Below are 14,224 nucleotides of genomic sequence, written 5' to 3'. Positions count from 1 at the left end.
TGGCGAATAACACGCGGCATGGACAGGAGCATGCAGAAATAGACAGAGGTGAGGGCAGGGAGGACAGGCAACGCAAAGTACAAAGCGACAGCCACGCAAACAAGGAAAACATCAGGAATCAAGAGGAAATAAGCATGGACAATAAACAATAAGGCGATAAGACACGCACGACTAACGACCGCGTCGTGCTATTGAGCTCAGTGAAAGCAGACGATGCGAGACAAGAGGGGCCTGCCCCCAGACCGCAGCCAGTGGACCGACCGCACGTTTGGCCGCATGGGAACGGAAATACGACTGCCACAAAACAGTTTCGCGTGCTCTTCTCCGCTGCACCATCTCCGCTGGTGCGTACATTTTCGTCTCTAGTGAGTTCGTCTACCCGAGACGATTGGATTGCCATGGATTCCTCGGTCAGAGAGAAACATGCGCGCTGTACCGCGACGCTCTACTGCGCGCAGCCACGACTTCTACCGCTGACGGAGGGCAGACTTGAATTCAGTTGCTCTGAAGAGGTTGCACGAGAGTTCGCCTGTCATCTGCGAAATGTTGGCAAAACGCAGAGCAACCTTTGACAGAAGAAAGAAGCTCAATATTCATCGATATGAGTCTGCGGCAAGGTCGGAACGCGCCGGGCGAGAAGGAGAAGCAGGTGGAACACATCTCAGCGGCATCGAGCAAAGTACGCCAGACGCTTGCCAGAGAGATTCTGGGGCACCACAAGGACAGGCATCACGTGTCGCTCCTCCCGCTGGCGGCGTTTGCGAGGTCGACCGGTCCGGCAACTCAGGGAGTTACAAGAGGTCAGTATCACCCAGCGTTGTGAGACACGCGTGCGCAGTAGGATAAATCGATGCGAACGCGCTGAAAAGGCGATTGCAAATGCAGCGTGACGTTTTAGCAAACGGTGGAATGTCGTACCGCCTCGGCAATATGGCCGTCATTGAACTGTCTCCAACTATCGCCTAGCACTGGCGAGCCGCATGCTTCATCCCGTGTGAGGCGCCGGCCTCCACCGATCCTTCCGACTCTGAGGAAGAACAAGAGCCAGCAATGTCAGCTGTGTCCGAGAGTAAGTCACAGAGAACCGTGGAACGACGCACGCAAAAGAGTGAAACAATGACACAGTACACACACGAGCTCCACAGACGTCCTGGATCAGCGCGGACATCTGTTTCGGCTCGGAGTAGTGGACGCGAGAGCGACGAAGGAAACGGACGAGGACGGGGAAGGAGAGGAGACTGTGGGGATGAAGCCCCACTCAGGGGAGGAGCGAGGCAAGGACGGAAATTTAAGGCAGGCGCGCATGACACGACAGGCGTGGTCAGAAAGGCTGGAACAGAGGGTGACAAGCACGAGCCCGCAAAGCGACGGGAAGAATCGCGAGACTCAGCCGCCACGCGCCGGCATTCACCAAGCCCAAGGCGACAAGCGAGACCACTCCTCTGACATGGGACTACCCGCAGCTTCGATGAATCTGGCGGTCGCTGACGCGGTCGTTGCCCAGCCGGGACATCTCTCGCTATCGACGAACCTCGGAGCGTGGCGTGACGGCGTGTGAGCCAATGCAAGCGCGAACGCCCTCGACGTCCACCCCTCTCTAGGGCTACCGGCGGCTTTTCCGTACCTCCGTGATGTATACCTACCAGCGATGGCTCAGGGGCAGAGCGAGAACGTCGTCGCCCCGGGGGGGACTGAGCAGGTTTGGCAGATGCCCGTGAACTCTCCCGTTGCCAATTGCCATTCACCGCGCGTTCTACTCGAGTCCGCTGGCTGTGCGCCACTTCTCCGCAAAACGAGCCCCGGTTTTCTCTCCCACTACTTGTCCAGTCAACCGCTGTATACGCGCCACTCAACGGCGACACGCAGTTGCTTCCGTGTCCTGGTGGAAGCTTCGTGGGAGAGCCGTCCTTGTCTGTTCCAAGGCAGCGACCAGAAGCCCTCGCGCAGGCTGTCGGAATGCCTTACGCCCCGGTTGTGCGGGCCCCGGGTGTGCCCAACCATCGCCAGCTGTACCTCCAGCATCAGTACAGGCTGGATGAGAACGGCTTGCCCGTGGATCCTGGCCGCCAGATGCGGATGGAGGACTTCTAAGGACCCGGGACCCGTTGTTCACAAGGAGCGAAGGGTTGGCGCGTCCTCGTCCTGTTCAGGGAACATGGCTCCGTTGCAAAAAGGGTAACATGCTTTCGAGCAGAGTACAGTCAGCAGGTTTGAATGCGTTTCCATGGATGTAACGCAGTTGCGATATTCGATGCGCCGTTGTTAGAAAGTTCCGGTGAAGCTAGCAGCGTCGAGCTGTGCGCTGTGCCTCATGGAGGCACTCTCATGGCAGATAAAATGGTTTCACGCTCCAGTCTGCACAGAAAAGAGACAAGAGGCCCTCACCATTTTCAGGAGGCAACGCGCCACCTCGCGGCGCCTGGCGACGCTCCTAGGGAAGGCGCGCCGACGGGCGTTTTGTGCAGACGCACAGAGGGGAGAGCATGCGTCATATGCGTGGACGTATAACCTCGATCGTGCTGCCGCGTAAGTCTTCACTTGCCGTGGTATTCTTGCACTACAAAGCTTCCCGGTCGGTTGGTCATTTTGTACGTGGCTCGCATGCGTGTGGAAACGAGGACTCCTTTGAGATACCGGTACGGAAGTTACATATGAATATGTTAGAGAGGCCGTCGCTGTACTCGTGTGCGTAGCGGCGGTTTCGTCTAGAGGGTAAACTGTTTTGGCAATATGTTTCGCAGGTGGAGGTAAAACGCGCTTCGCAGAATGGTCAGTAAGGTAGGTTGTTGAAGTTTCTCATGCGCAGGGCGCTTCATTAAAGAGAATCTGCGGTCCCCGCTTCTCTATCTGTTGAACGCCTTGCCTCTCTAGCGTCGTTCCTTGGCCGCAATTCGCGAAACAAAGAACATGGAGCAAAGACAGTGTTGGTGCTTTCTCTATTCCACAATGGGAGCCGTCGACCGGTTCTGTTGGCGCACACATTTCCGCGGCGTTTGCATTCCATCGTTATTTTTCCCACAAAAGATGCAGCGGGCCTGGCTGGCATTAGTGACCGCTATGGATGTACCGAGGCGGCGTGCTCCCCCACAGTTCGAGGTAGCTGATGCCGTGATGCCTCATCGGGCACGGGCGCTGTTCATCTGAGTGCAGGAAATGATATAGTCGGAGCTTCTAGGCTACTCCCCCAGTAGCACGGTTGCGGCAAGGCCTGCATTCAGCCTCTCTCGCAAACTCGGTAAATTTTTGACAAACACGTGTCGGCAGAGTTGACAACTAAAGCGGCCCTCCCGCGCAAACCGATTGGCTGTGCCGAGAAACTGGCGAAACGGCACGACCACTCGTCACGAGGAAGCCCGCATGCAGCAGGCGAGCGACAGACAACCAACGCCTTCTAATGCAGTCCATGTACTAAGTTTGAAAGTATACTCCCTTCAAAGACAGGATTGCTTCGAAGTGCAAGCGGGGGACGGTGATAGAGAAGCACAGCCCCCCTTGCAGGACCGCTCGACTCAAACGGCCTTCAGTGGCTCTCGTGGGCGCTGGAGCACGAACACAGAGCTCGATATGTGTTCCACTGTGTACCTGCCATGCCGGTCACCGTCACCACCTAATGCCGAGGCCTGTGTCGTGCTTTCGCCGAGCACTGTGTGCCTCGCTCCTGATCTAGTGGTGACTACCTCATCCCTCTGACTGCCTCGTGGCCGCTCGATGCTGCGGCTACGTGCAACAGAAAGGCCATAGTCTACCCTTGCTCAGTGGACGCCACATTCACTGAGATTCCGTCTCCGCTTGCTTGGCTTCGCCGTTTCGCCGAGGACTCCTCCTTTAGTTTCCGGAAGCCCCGCCGTACACAAAGTCGGCGGCGACAATGGCGTCGCGTGGCGCGTTTCCACGCTTGCCTGTTTGGAGCCGCTGGAGCGTCACCCCACGGGCAAGGCGGCCTTTCGGCATGGGAAGACCCTCACACGTTTGTCGGAGCAGAAAGCCCCGCTGCGTGACGGAGAGAAGTTCCGTCTCCTCGCCCTTCCTTCGTCCGGGGCCTCTCTCTTCTTGGCCTGTTGAAGCCGGCAAGGCCAAGAGAGCGACAACATAATTGTCTTCCTGCCACTTTGTCTTTTCCACGGCAGCTTCCTCAAGAGAAACAGATGGACTCTCTTCCAGTCGCTGCTTCACCCGTGCGTCTTGGCTCGCAGCGTCGTGCTCGGCCGCGACTGTAGCTTCGCTTTCATCTTCCACGAGTTCGTCTCCCTCGTCTAGATCTGCCTCAAGGTCGCTGCCGACAGGACCAACCGTGGCGCTTGCGGCGCTGTATGCCCTCTCCTTCGCCTTCCTCGCTGCGCGAAGCACTCGGACGCCGACGCCGCCTCGCCGTTGCATGCGAAGCGAAGATAGCCTAATCTTCTTCCCTGAGAGCGAACCAGAACCAAAGGATACCCAGAATAAGCAATGAACGCCGCTAAACAGCTTGAAGAGCGTCAGCCACGAGAAAACGTGAGGGACTTCCCTCCGGACGGAGGCTTATTCACTGAACGACTTTGACCTTTGGAGTTCAGCGAAGTGAGCTATTCGAAACGGCACTCATGTGTCTGTCGCCTGCTACGCGCTTACCGACGCCGGAGGCAGCCACAACCAGCAGGGACGACTCTCCTTCGTCCTCTGGTGAGCCGAGTAGTCTGCTGGCGCCTGCCGCGGCCGCGCTCGATGCATCTTGTTCAAGTTCTTGCGTCGCGTTGGAATTCTTCACTCCGCCGCTCCGTGCCGGCACCATAGCGACAGAGGCGACGGTGTCTCCGGGCCTGAGTCAAACATATCGTCGAGCACAAAAGAAACGAAAATGAAATCGGCTGAGCTGGGAGGCAGTAAAGAACCGAATGCGACCTTCGCTTCTGTTTTTGAACATGCGCCCGCCCTCCTCCCCTCCCCCCCCCTCCCTACCCCCCGCCTGCCGGTGCTGAAAGCGGTTCTGTCTGCGAGAGTCTAGGTCGCGCCTCAAATGTCGTATCCTCGAACTCAGTTTCACCATCGTATAACAGGTGTGAGGAATACTTTGCCTCAAGACACACGCGACTCGTCGCAGGGTCGCTCAGGCCCCTAAGGGTAGCTACGCGTACAGCGCTCTTGATGCAGGTGTGTATCAAAGAGTGTTTCGCCTGCAACAGAGACCCAAATCGCATTTCAGAACAGAAAACCAGGCAAGGCGACGCAGCCTGTTCCTAGCGGCCTCTCTGCTTCTCTGAACTCCTCAATCCTGCAACGTACCGCAGACGGATGCCGCGGACGCCTCGCGTCTTGCCCGATCCTGTGGGCCGAAGTGAAGCTGCGGGGAACCGAAGCATCATACCCTGTCTCGTGACTGCAGGAAACGCAGACGCAGTTGAGCCAAAAAAGTGAGGAAGGAAAACGCGAATGGAGAGAACACTCGAACGGAGGGGCCCGACACACAAGCAAAACGCGAAAATACGGCTTCGGAGAGGGGGGGGGGGGCAACGAGCGAGACACAAGAGAGACACACGCATCGGTTGACGCGGAGCCCGGTGCGCAAGAAGAAAGTGTACGCGAAACCAGGTTGAGAGAAGCGAGGAGGGAGGAAAAAGTGCCTTGACTAGGAAACTAGGAACTTGACGAGCTGAGAGTCTCCTTTTTTAGCGCTCTAGCCTTCTCGACTCACCAATAATGACGGACGTTTGCGATGCACCAGTGTCCTTGGTTTTACCGCTGGGTGATACTGCTCTGTCTGTTGCTGCGTCCCTCACGTCCTCTCCCTCCTCTTCCGGAAGCGAACTCGCTTGCCCCGCGTCCTCCGAGTCTTCGTCCTCTTCTTCGCCTTCTTCCTCTTCCTCGTCTTCTTCCTCTTCTTCGTCTTCTTCCTCTTCGTCGTCGTTCTCTTCTTCAACCTCCTCAGCTTCGTCCTGTTCCTCGTTTGCGTCCTCCTCGGCTTCGCGTGCTTCTTCGTCTTGCCCAGATTCTGCCGTCGTCTCTACTTCTTCCTCGAGCAGCGTCGCCGCCCGCACGCGGTCTCCGGCGCGGCAGGAAATGATTTTCATGAACTTCGTTTTCCGGTTTTTGCCGAGAAGTCTCTCCAACTCAACTTTGGCAGCGCGCCCCTGCTCGGTGACGACAACCAGGAACCGGCGCGTCTCTTTGCCGGCTCTCGCCTTCCGTCCTGACCTCTCCCGCAGCGAAGTCGGCGACGCAGCCACAACCGTGGCGACTTGGCATGCCTCCCGCAGAATTGCTTTCTCCTTTTCTTCGCGTTTCTTCTCCCGCGCCCGTCGCTCTTCATCGTCAGACCCCCCCAGGTCGGCGTCGGGCGCCTGCTCCTCGCGTCTCTTCCTGTGCAACATCCGCTGAGTCTGCCTGGCGAAGTTGTCAAACAGCAACTGCGGCAGGCTCACGCCGCGAGCTGCGCGCGACGACAGAGGGATTTTATACGCCGGCAAAACCGACACGTAGCCGTTCGCCGAGATAAACAAAATTCGGTCCTTCGTCCAGCAACTCCACACGCCGCGAAGCGCAGACGAGGCGCGCGACGGCGTCCCACACGGCCCAGACGCCTCCTGGGCTGACGACGGTGTCGCCTCCGCAGGTGCGCTCGCTCGCTCGTCGCCCTCGAGAGCCGCCGAAGAAGACGCGACGCTGCGGAGCCCCAGCGCGCCACGTTTCAACGTCGGGTACACAGAAAGCGGCAGCCGACGAACGTGAAACGGAGTGGAGAGGAGAATGAGGTTCCTGAACCACGGGAATCAAAGCGAGGCTTTCACCCGAAAACTCAACACGCCAAACTTCCAACTACGCGTGCTCCGTGCGCGCACACACATGCATATACATATACATATATGTATGAATACATATGAGGTGCACGTAGGCGTACTAATCTACTTCTGCCCGTGTGCCGTTGAGGCCTAGGCATATGCACGAATACAAACGATCGCGATGGAGGCAGGCGTGGATCGGCACATGTGAGAGCGACCGCGGGAGTAGAAGCAGCAGGGTAAGCAGATGCGGGATTTACCGTTGGTTGGAGATGAAGTCTTCTTTCTGCATGTGCTGGATCTCTCCGAAAGGCACGGTCGATTCATCTTCGCCGTCTTCAACGTCTCCTGACTTCGTTTCCCAGGCACTATCCGGGGTTTCCGGTTTAGTTTGTGGTCCGTTTGCCTTCTTCTCAGCCCCGTTTCTGCCTCCGCAGGGGGCTGCAGCGCTGTGGCGTGCACCAGCTCTCCTCAGCCTGCGGGCTGTCTCGGCTTCTCTCCCTGTGCCTTCCCCCTCTTCGTCTCGATCGTCAGTTCTGGCCTCCCTCTGCGTCTGCGCGCCTTCCCTGTCAGACTGCGACACGCCTCCTGAGGCACTTCCGCTTGGCCGTCCCGTCTCCACTGCGCGTTCGCGTGCCCTGTTCGCGCCGAAGTTCCTGACTTCCTCGCTAACTTCCTGCCCTCCTCTTGAGCCTTGGATCGGTTTCCCATCCGGCTCCTGATCTCGCGCGCCGTCGCCTGTCTCCGCGTCGACGGCGCCCGCGTTTGCGCCTTCCTCGTCTACGAGAGGCGCGACTGTGCCGCTGTCTTCGGGCTCTTCCTCTCCCTTGCGCGCCTGCCGCTTCGCGCGCGCCTTGTCCTTCTGCAGCCGAACTCGAGAGGCCACGACCTTGGTCTGCCTCGAGCTCTTGTGGCGACTCTTGTGCGCCGTCAGTTCCTCAACCATCAAGTCGTAGACCTCGTTGTCGTGAGCAAGCAGCGACGCCAGACGCTTCAAGTTCTGCTTCTGTTCCGCGGCCTCCTCTTCCAGCTGACGGCGCTCCAGTCGCGTCAGCCGCGACAGCGTGAGGCGAAGCAGAGCCTGCGCTTGCGCGGGCGAGAAGCTCAGCGGCGCTTCTGAGCAAGCGAGCAGAAAGCAGGACAGCAGGAACTCAGAAGAATGCAACGAGGGAAACCCAGGAAGCCCCCTGCGATGCGTGTGGAGCGCGGCCGTGTTGCACGCCGAATGAATCTACACAAATCTGGCATCTTCTGACAACGCAGAGGCAGCTGCCCCCCGTCCCCCCGCGCTCGACACAGTGCAGAGGAGGCCCGAGGCGCTCCTCTGGCGTGGCGCGACACACCCTCACGTTTGTTGCCTACCACAGCCGCGAAGCTGAGGACACAAACTACCTCTGTCGCCTAAGATTGTTTGAGGCCAGCGCGGAACTTCACGTAGTTTTTAGTGCGTCAAGCAGCTGCGCCTCGACGGTGGATGCATCGCAATCAAATTTTGACTCCGACTGGCATCAGAGCAGCAGTGTTTTAGGTCCATACATTGCAGACGACGCTGAAGACAGCTTTAGCAACCTAACGAAAACCTCAGTCGAACATGGGTTGGGGTTGGCGGGCGCAGAGGGCAGGACTGCCGCCACACGCACCCGTCAATTTTCGCTGCGCTTCCTCCGAGCTCATGCTTTCCTGCACTGTCTTCACAATGGCATCCATGACGTTGACGGCCTTCAGCAGCCCCTCAACAAGATGTGCGCGAGCTTTTCTCTCCTTTTCCTCAGCGGCTAGCAAACGCCGAAGCGTGTCGAAACGGAAAGAGATCCAGGAAAGCAACAGGGACCTGCAGGAAAATGACATGCACGGAGATGCCCACGTACTTACAGGACAGACATGTACACGTAGGCAATCGAAGGCGCGGAAAAATCCCAACACAAGTCAGGAAAGCATGTCCACGAGAGAGCGGTGCCACGCACATCGAAGACATATCGTGGCCGAAGATCCACTGTTCCCGTGCTGTGATTCTTCAACCCGGTGAACACCAAGAATGCAACTTTGTCTGCGTTTTGGGCCTCGCGGATACCACGGGGTTTCGGAGCCGTGCGAGCAAAAGATTGATTCAGCGCCTCCTCTCAATGATCCTCGTGAAGCAGGACAGAACCGCACTCCGCACTCTGTTTCTCGACGAGAGACTTTGCTTCAGCGCCCTGAGTGAGCTGGTACGGACTAATTAGGTCTCTTTCTTCATATTAGTGATGACGCATTGGTAATGGACGTATTTCCTTCACACTTTCCCGCTCTCGTTGCGAAGCTTTAGCGGATCGCCACGCTCCCAACGGGTGCGACTTCATCCGCCAATCACAGCTGAAAACTGCCTACTCCCCCGAACGCCTCTTTTTTCTAACTCGCTTCTGCCTCTGCATTTGCTGAGAACCTACTTGAGAGAAAATCGAACAGGACGCGTGCCATTTTCGAGCGCGATGAGGTTGATGGGGATGTATACTTGGAGGTTTGTATGCTTCAGCAGAAGCGTCAAGATGTTGTGCGCGTCAGCCTCCCGACGAAGCACGAGGACGATGCGCACGCCGCGCCAGTCGCTCTCATCCCGCACGTCTGCGAGAGGCGAAGCACGGCGCAACACACAACACCTTCGAATGCGAGCGGATGCGTCGCGCATTCATAGGTGAATATATATACAGCTACGCAAATGCATACGACTAATCTTACCCGTGTCCCTCTGCAGGCAGACCCGGAGAAGACCTCCCGCCGCTACAAACGTCAACCGTAATATCTACGCATAATGCATGTAGGCTTGTGTGGAGAAGCGCCTCTTTGGCTCACAGAAGAACGGGAAATCAGTGAAACAGTGTGCAGAACCAGGTAGGCAGTCTGCTAATCCCTCGAGCATCAGTTATGCGCTCCGCATGCAGCAGCGAGAGGCTTTTCGGGGCGCGAAACTCGGCATGCGCATGTGGCCATGAGACTGGAGGGGCTCAAATAATTTGCCGAGCTGACGGAAAGGAATTGCGTGAATCAACGCCTCACTTGCGACGCCCTCGAGGAATTTGGCGGAGATCATCTGGGCGATCACTTGCATGAGAGTGCTCTGCGGACAGGCGACAGCGCCAGACGCACAGATGAAGCCAAGAGCGAGGCGGTGACGCGAGAATAGCCAAAGAGAGCAGAAATGCGGGCGCGAAGCGAGACGAGCGAACACCAGCAGGCGGAAAAGGAAACGAAAAGGGGTCAGGCCGCGGTAGCGACGACAACGACCCGGCAGCGGCTAAGTGCGCCGCCACAAGATTCACGAATCAGCTGTATCACACAGTGCCAGTGACGATCCTTGTCCCTTGACAGTGGCCTCAATACTCCGTACACAGACACACCTGAGAATGTGTATGCGTGGCTGTCTACGCCTAGTTGCACCTACACGCGACGCGCGACAGCGAGAGGGGTACCAGGCTGCTCAGAGGCCCTGGCCTCACACCAGCCAAACAGCAACATACATATATATATGTATATATATGTATGTCTGTTGGTGAATAACGGCGTAGGTAGAATAGCGAGGGCCGTAGTTGCCCTGGCGTTAGCGGTGGAGCACTCGTCCTTGTTAGACTGTGCTGTCCTTACCTTATTGACTCCGTAAGGTATCTCGGTGATGACCAGACGCCGCTCTCTCCTCTTTCTGCGCTTTCCTCGCGTTTTGATTCCGCTTTTTCCTTCTGCGTCTTCTCCCTCCTGCTCTTCTTCATCCTCGTCCTCGTCTTCCGACTCTTCGCGCAAAGCGCGTGACCGCTTCCTTCCCGGTCTCTCGTCCTCGCCCTCTTCTTCGTCACCCTCGAGATGCACGCGGCCGCGGAGCAGAACGCGACCGTGGCCTTCTCTGTAGGCTGCGCGGAGCTCGTCTGCGTTCATCAGTAAGCCGCCTGTCGGAAAATCGGGACCCCGAAAGACCTTGAAAAGTTCGTCCTCAGCCAAATCGGGGTCTCTGAGAAAACAAAACACGGCGCGCGCAGACGAAAGCCGCACAGAGGCGGAGGCCAGGTTGATGTGTTTGCGGTAATGACTTCCCTATCTGAAGGCAGCAAGGAGGCGCTCGCGTAAGGAAGGGGTGCATTTGTAGCTGGGTCAGACTAGCAGAGCTTTACCTCTTTAAACACCCTCGAAAGCATTTTCCGCTGCCCGCAGGCGACGAATGTTGGCGCGTAACGCTCGCCGACGGCAGGGAAGAAATCGCACGTCGATCGAAGGCGAGAGAGGCCTGGATCCGTGGGTACGTCTCGGCGGAGCGCGTCCGCCGACCTCCCTTGCCGCGAGCGGAAGTCAATCCTCAGAAGGCGGGTTTGGCCTCCTGAAGCAGCACCTTACCGTATGAGAGCGATCGTTGCATCGAGGACCTCGTGGAGATTGTGCGGCGGGATTTGCGTGCTCATGCCCACTGCAATGCCTGAGCTTCCTTGAATGAGGAGGAGCGGCAGCGAAGCGGGAAACACCACGGGCTCTCGCTGGTGACAGACAGAATTCAGAGGAGACAGCCGTCTGAAGACAGGACGAATTCTCGGCGCAGGACCAGTACTCCAGCCACACGAACGAGAGACACTAGAGGGGAGGTGAAGTCATATGCAAGCGAGCTGCCTGCCCTAGGTTTCTGCTGCCTGCTGGCACCGCGGCGACCAGATGCCGCAGAAATCCGGGAGTCCCCAGGTTACCGCCGCCTGCAGCGATGGGGCGCGGACGCATGTAGCCGCCGGCATCGCGCCAGCGTGTAGCACGCGTGAAGAATTCCTGAAACGTGCATCCTGCCTGACAGAAGCAGAGATACTCCGTCCGGAGTGACCTGGGAGAAGCAGGAGCCACAAAAATAGTGCGTTGAGGCCTGTGGTGGAGGCGAGCGGCTGTCCGATTTGGCGTACCTCGCTCGCATCGAAGTTCGGCCTGAAGGGGATCACCTTCTCGTCCAAGTTCTTCAGCAGAACATCTTCGCTGACAACCCGTCACACGCATCACAGACTGCCTTGTGCATCGGCGCGAAAGCGTGCAAATACTAGTAGTATGTAGCGGTAACAGCATAGATACGTGCAAATACACAACCGCGCCGAGAAAGACTACATCCCCGCATGCATGCGACTGCGTCCCGCCAACAGTCGTGCCACAAGAATGAACAACGAGGACAGACGACCTAGAGGCAAGGAAACTCTTAGTTCGCAGGGAAGCCAGTCACATAGGCAGACACAGCGCAGGTCTGACACATCCACGGAGCCTCTGCTCGTGCCCATACGCGAATACATAGATGCATACGCATATATCCGTGTCGTTTGCAACGGCAACGGCGCAGCAGAGAAGGAGGTTGTCAGGACTTACCAAAAACGCGTGAGACGGCACTCTGTGTATCGCATGGCGGCAGGAGGGTCCCCGTCGACGGAGCCGAAGTTGCCGTGGCCTTCAATGAGCGGGTGGCGAGCCACGAAGGTCTGCGCGAGTCTGCGACCGAGAAAAAAGAAGCCCACGCGCACGCCTAGCGAGTGCAAACTGCCAGACGGACTCACACCCGCACGAGGCCCAGAGACGCGGGCGCCGGAGGACATTTTTCTACCAGGGGCTTGTCCGGATCCGAGGCGTTCTGTGGGGACCAAGCGGGTAGATGCCGCGACATCCCGCACCGGCCGAGACCGGGGCAACTGACCTGACGAGAGCATCGTAGACAGCCTGGTCGCCGTGGGGGTGGAATTTCCCCAGAACTTCTCCGACGACGCGAGCGCATTTGCGAAAACTCCCCGAGGGATGCAGGCGCAGTTGCTGAAGACACCCGCGAAAGAGCAAGGCACAACACAGGCGGGGAGCGCCAGCCACACGAGAGGATGCACATCGTAGAGACTGTGAAGACGAAGAAGGCGAGACGAGAACTTGCCGGCGCCCAGACGACAAGAGCAACGAGGCAGGCGAAAAAACTCCGAGTGGGACTGACGAAACCACCGAGGGCCTCGCGGCCGCCGCAGCGAAGGCGAAAGAACGCTGGCGACAGGAGACACCTGCGAGCGTGGGGAGGCGCGCGGCACTTCTAGCCTTTCGCGCATAGTGGGCTATGAGACGGAGAGACGGTCAAACTGCGAGGACTTCTCGCTCTCAACGGCAAAGCTGAACAGGATTCAAGCATCCGCATACACACCGCCGTCGACACCACCAGAGATGGCGAGGCGCTGGCGCAGAAGACCGGAGGAGAGAACGAGTGGAAGAGACCTCAGCCTCGCCGAGACCGGTGAACTGAACGGGTGGCAGGCGAGCACTGAGGAGCTCTTGGCCGTTTGCCCTTCGATGGCGTGTCTCACCTGCATGGCGTAGATCAGCCTGCGGTGCACAGGCTTGAGGCCATCTCGGACGTCCGGAAGTGCCCGCGACAGAATGGTGCTGTACGCGTAGCACAGAAAACTCTTTTCCAGCTCTTCTACGAACTGCGTATCGCGAAGGGAAGCCTTCGTCTCGGCGTCCAAGAGAGAGGAAGGCAGAGCCGGCAGGTAGCAGTCGCCCATGTCTCGCTGCTCCTGCCCCCCCCCAGGAGCCGAGTCTTGCTCGGCTGCAAGGTCAGAAGGCGAGGACGATGCGACAGTGGAAAAGAGCGGAGAAGACGAGTGCAACGGAGTAGACGGAAGCAGAGAGAAGAGAGAGAGGGGGGAGACGGGGGCGCGGGACAGTGGCGAAGACGCGAAAGGCGACGCAGAACCCGTGCGACGCAGGGAGGGCGCTGAGTGTGCAGCGCCGGAAAGCGGCAGCGAAAGCGCTCCCGCAACATCGTGGTGCGTCGCGTGTCTGTCACTCGTCACAGAATGCAGAGGTGTGGCTGCGTGGTTTACCGGCGCACCAGCGCGTGCGGCGCCTGCCTCTGTGCTGAAGTGCGACGGAAGCCCATAGGAAGAGACGCCCTGAGTCGCAGAGAAGACCGCACTTGCCCTCTCATACGCCCTCGAGTTTGCTTCCCATCTCGGCACGGAGAAAGTTTGATCGCTTGAGCGGTAGCCTCGAGGACTCAGGCTGCCTCGATGCCTGCTTAAGAGCAAAGATGAGGCGGACAAGGGCGCACGCCCTTCTCCGCAGAATGTTGGAGAAGAAGAAAGGCGAGACGGCGGTGCCGCACAAGCCGCCGAAGCGGAGCAAGGACCAAGGAAAGACGGGACGGGTCCAGACGCGGAGGGAGACGGGGAACGCGCCGCGAAGTGAGCAGGCGGAAGTGCGGCCGCCGAAGAGACGCCGTCAGGCAAGGTAGAGGAGAACTGAACAGGCGACGGGGGAGGAAAAGAGGATGGAATGGAGGACGGTTGAGAAGCATATCTGTGCGAGGAGATCGGAAGAGCACGAAGCGGCGAGTGGAACGGCTTGGAGTCCACGAGGGAGGAGAGCGGCGAGAGGAGAAAGAGGGAAAACAGAAAGGGAAGGCAGTGGGAGGCAGGCGAGAGAAGGAAAGATTGAGAATACGCGCGAGACACCCCCAT

The 14,224-nt window shown here is 58.3% G+C and overlaps 1 protein-coding gene across 1 annotated transcript; it reads right to left on the bottom strand.

Moving 5' to 3' along the window:
- Window positions 1–3,825: 3,825 nt before the first annotated feature.
- On the bottom strand, window positions 3,826–14,224 carry BESB_080630 (uncharacterized protein; the record flags this gene model as incomplete). Its single annotated transcript, XM_029366425.1, has 14 exons — window positions 3,826–4,406; window positions 4,609–4,796; window positions 5,260–5,353; window positions 5,669–6,729; window positions 7,013–7,868; window positions 8,393–8,583; window positions 9,179–9,353; window positions 9,786–9,846; window positions 10,371–10,728; window positions 11,109–11,245; window positions 11,654–11,723; window positions 12,102–12,221; window positions 12,424–12,536; window positions 13,067–14,224. The coding sequence occupies 14 exons, from the start codon at window positions 14,222–14,224 to the stop codon at window positions 3,826–3,828; spliced, it is 5,163 nt and encodes a 1,720-aa protein (XP_029217856.1).

This window comes from Besnoitia besnoiti, chromosome VII (genome assembly GCF_002563875.1).
Source record: "Besnoitia besnoiti strain Bb-Ger1 chromosome VII, whole genome shotgun sequence".
Classification (NCBI taxonomy): domain Eukaryota; phylum Apicomplexa; class Conoidasida; order Eucoccidiorida; family Sarcocystidae; genus Besnoitia; species Besnoitia besnoiti.
This window is presented reverse-complemented; position numbering and strand designations above follow the sequence as displayed.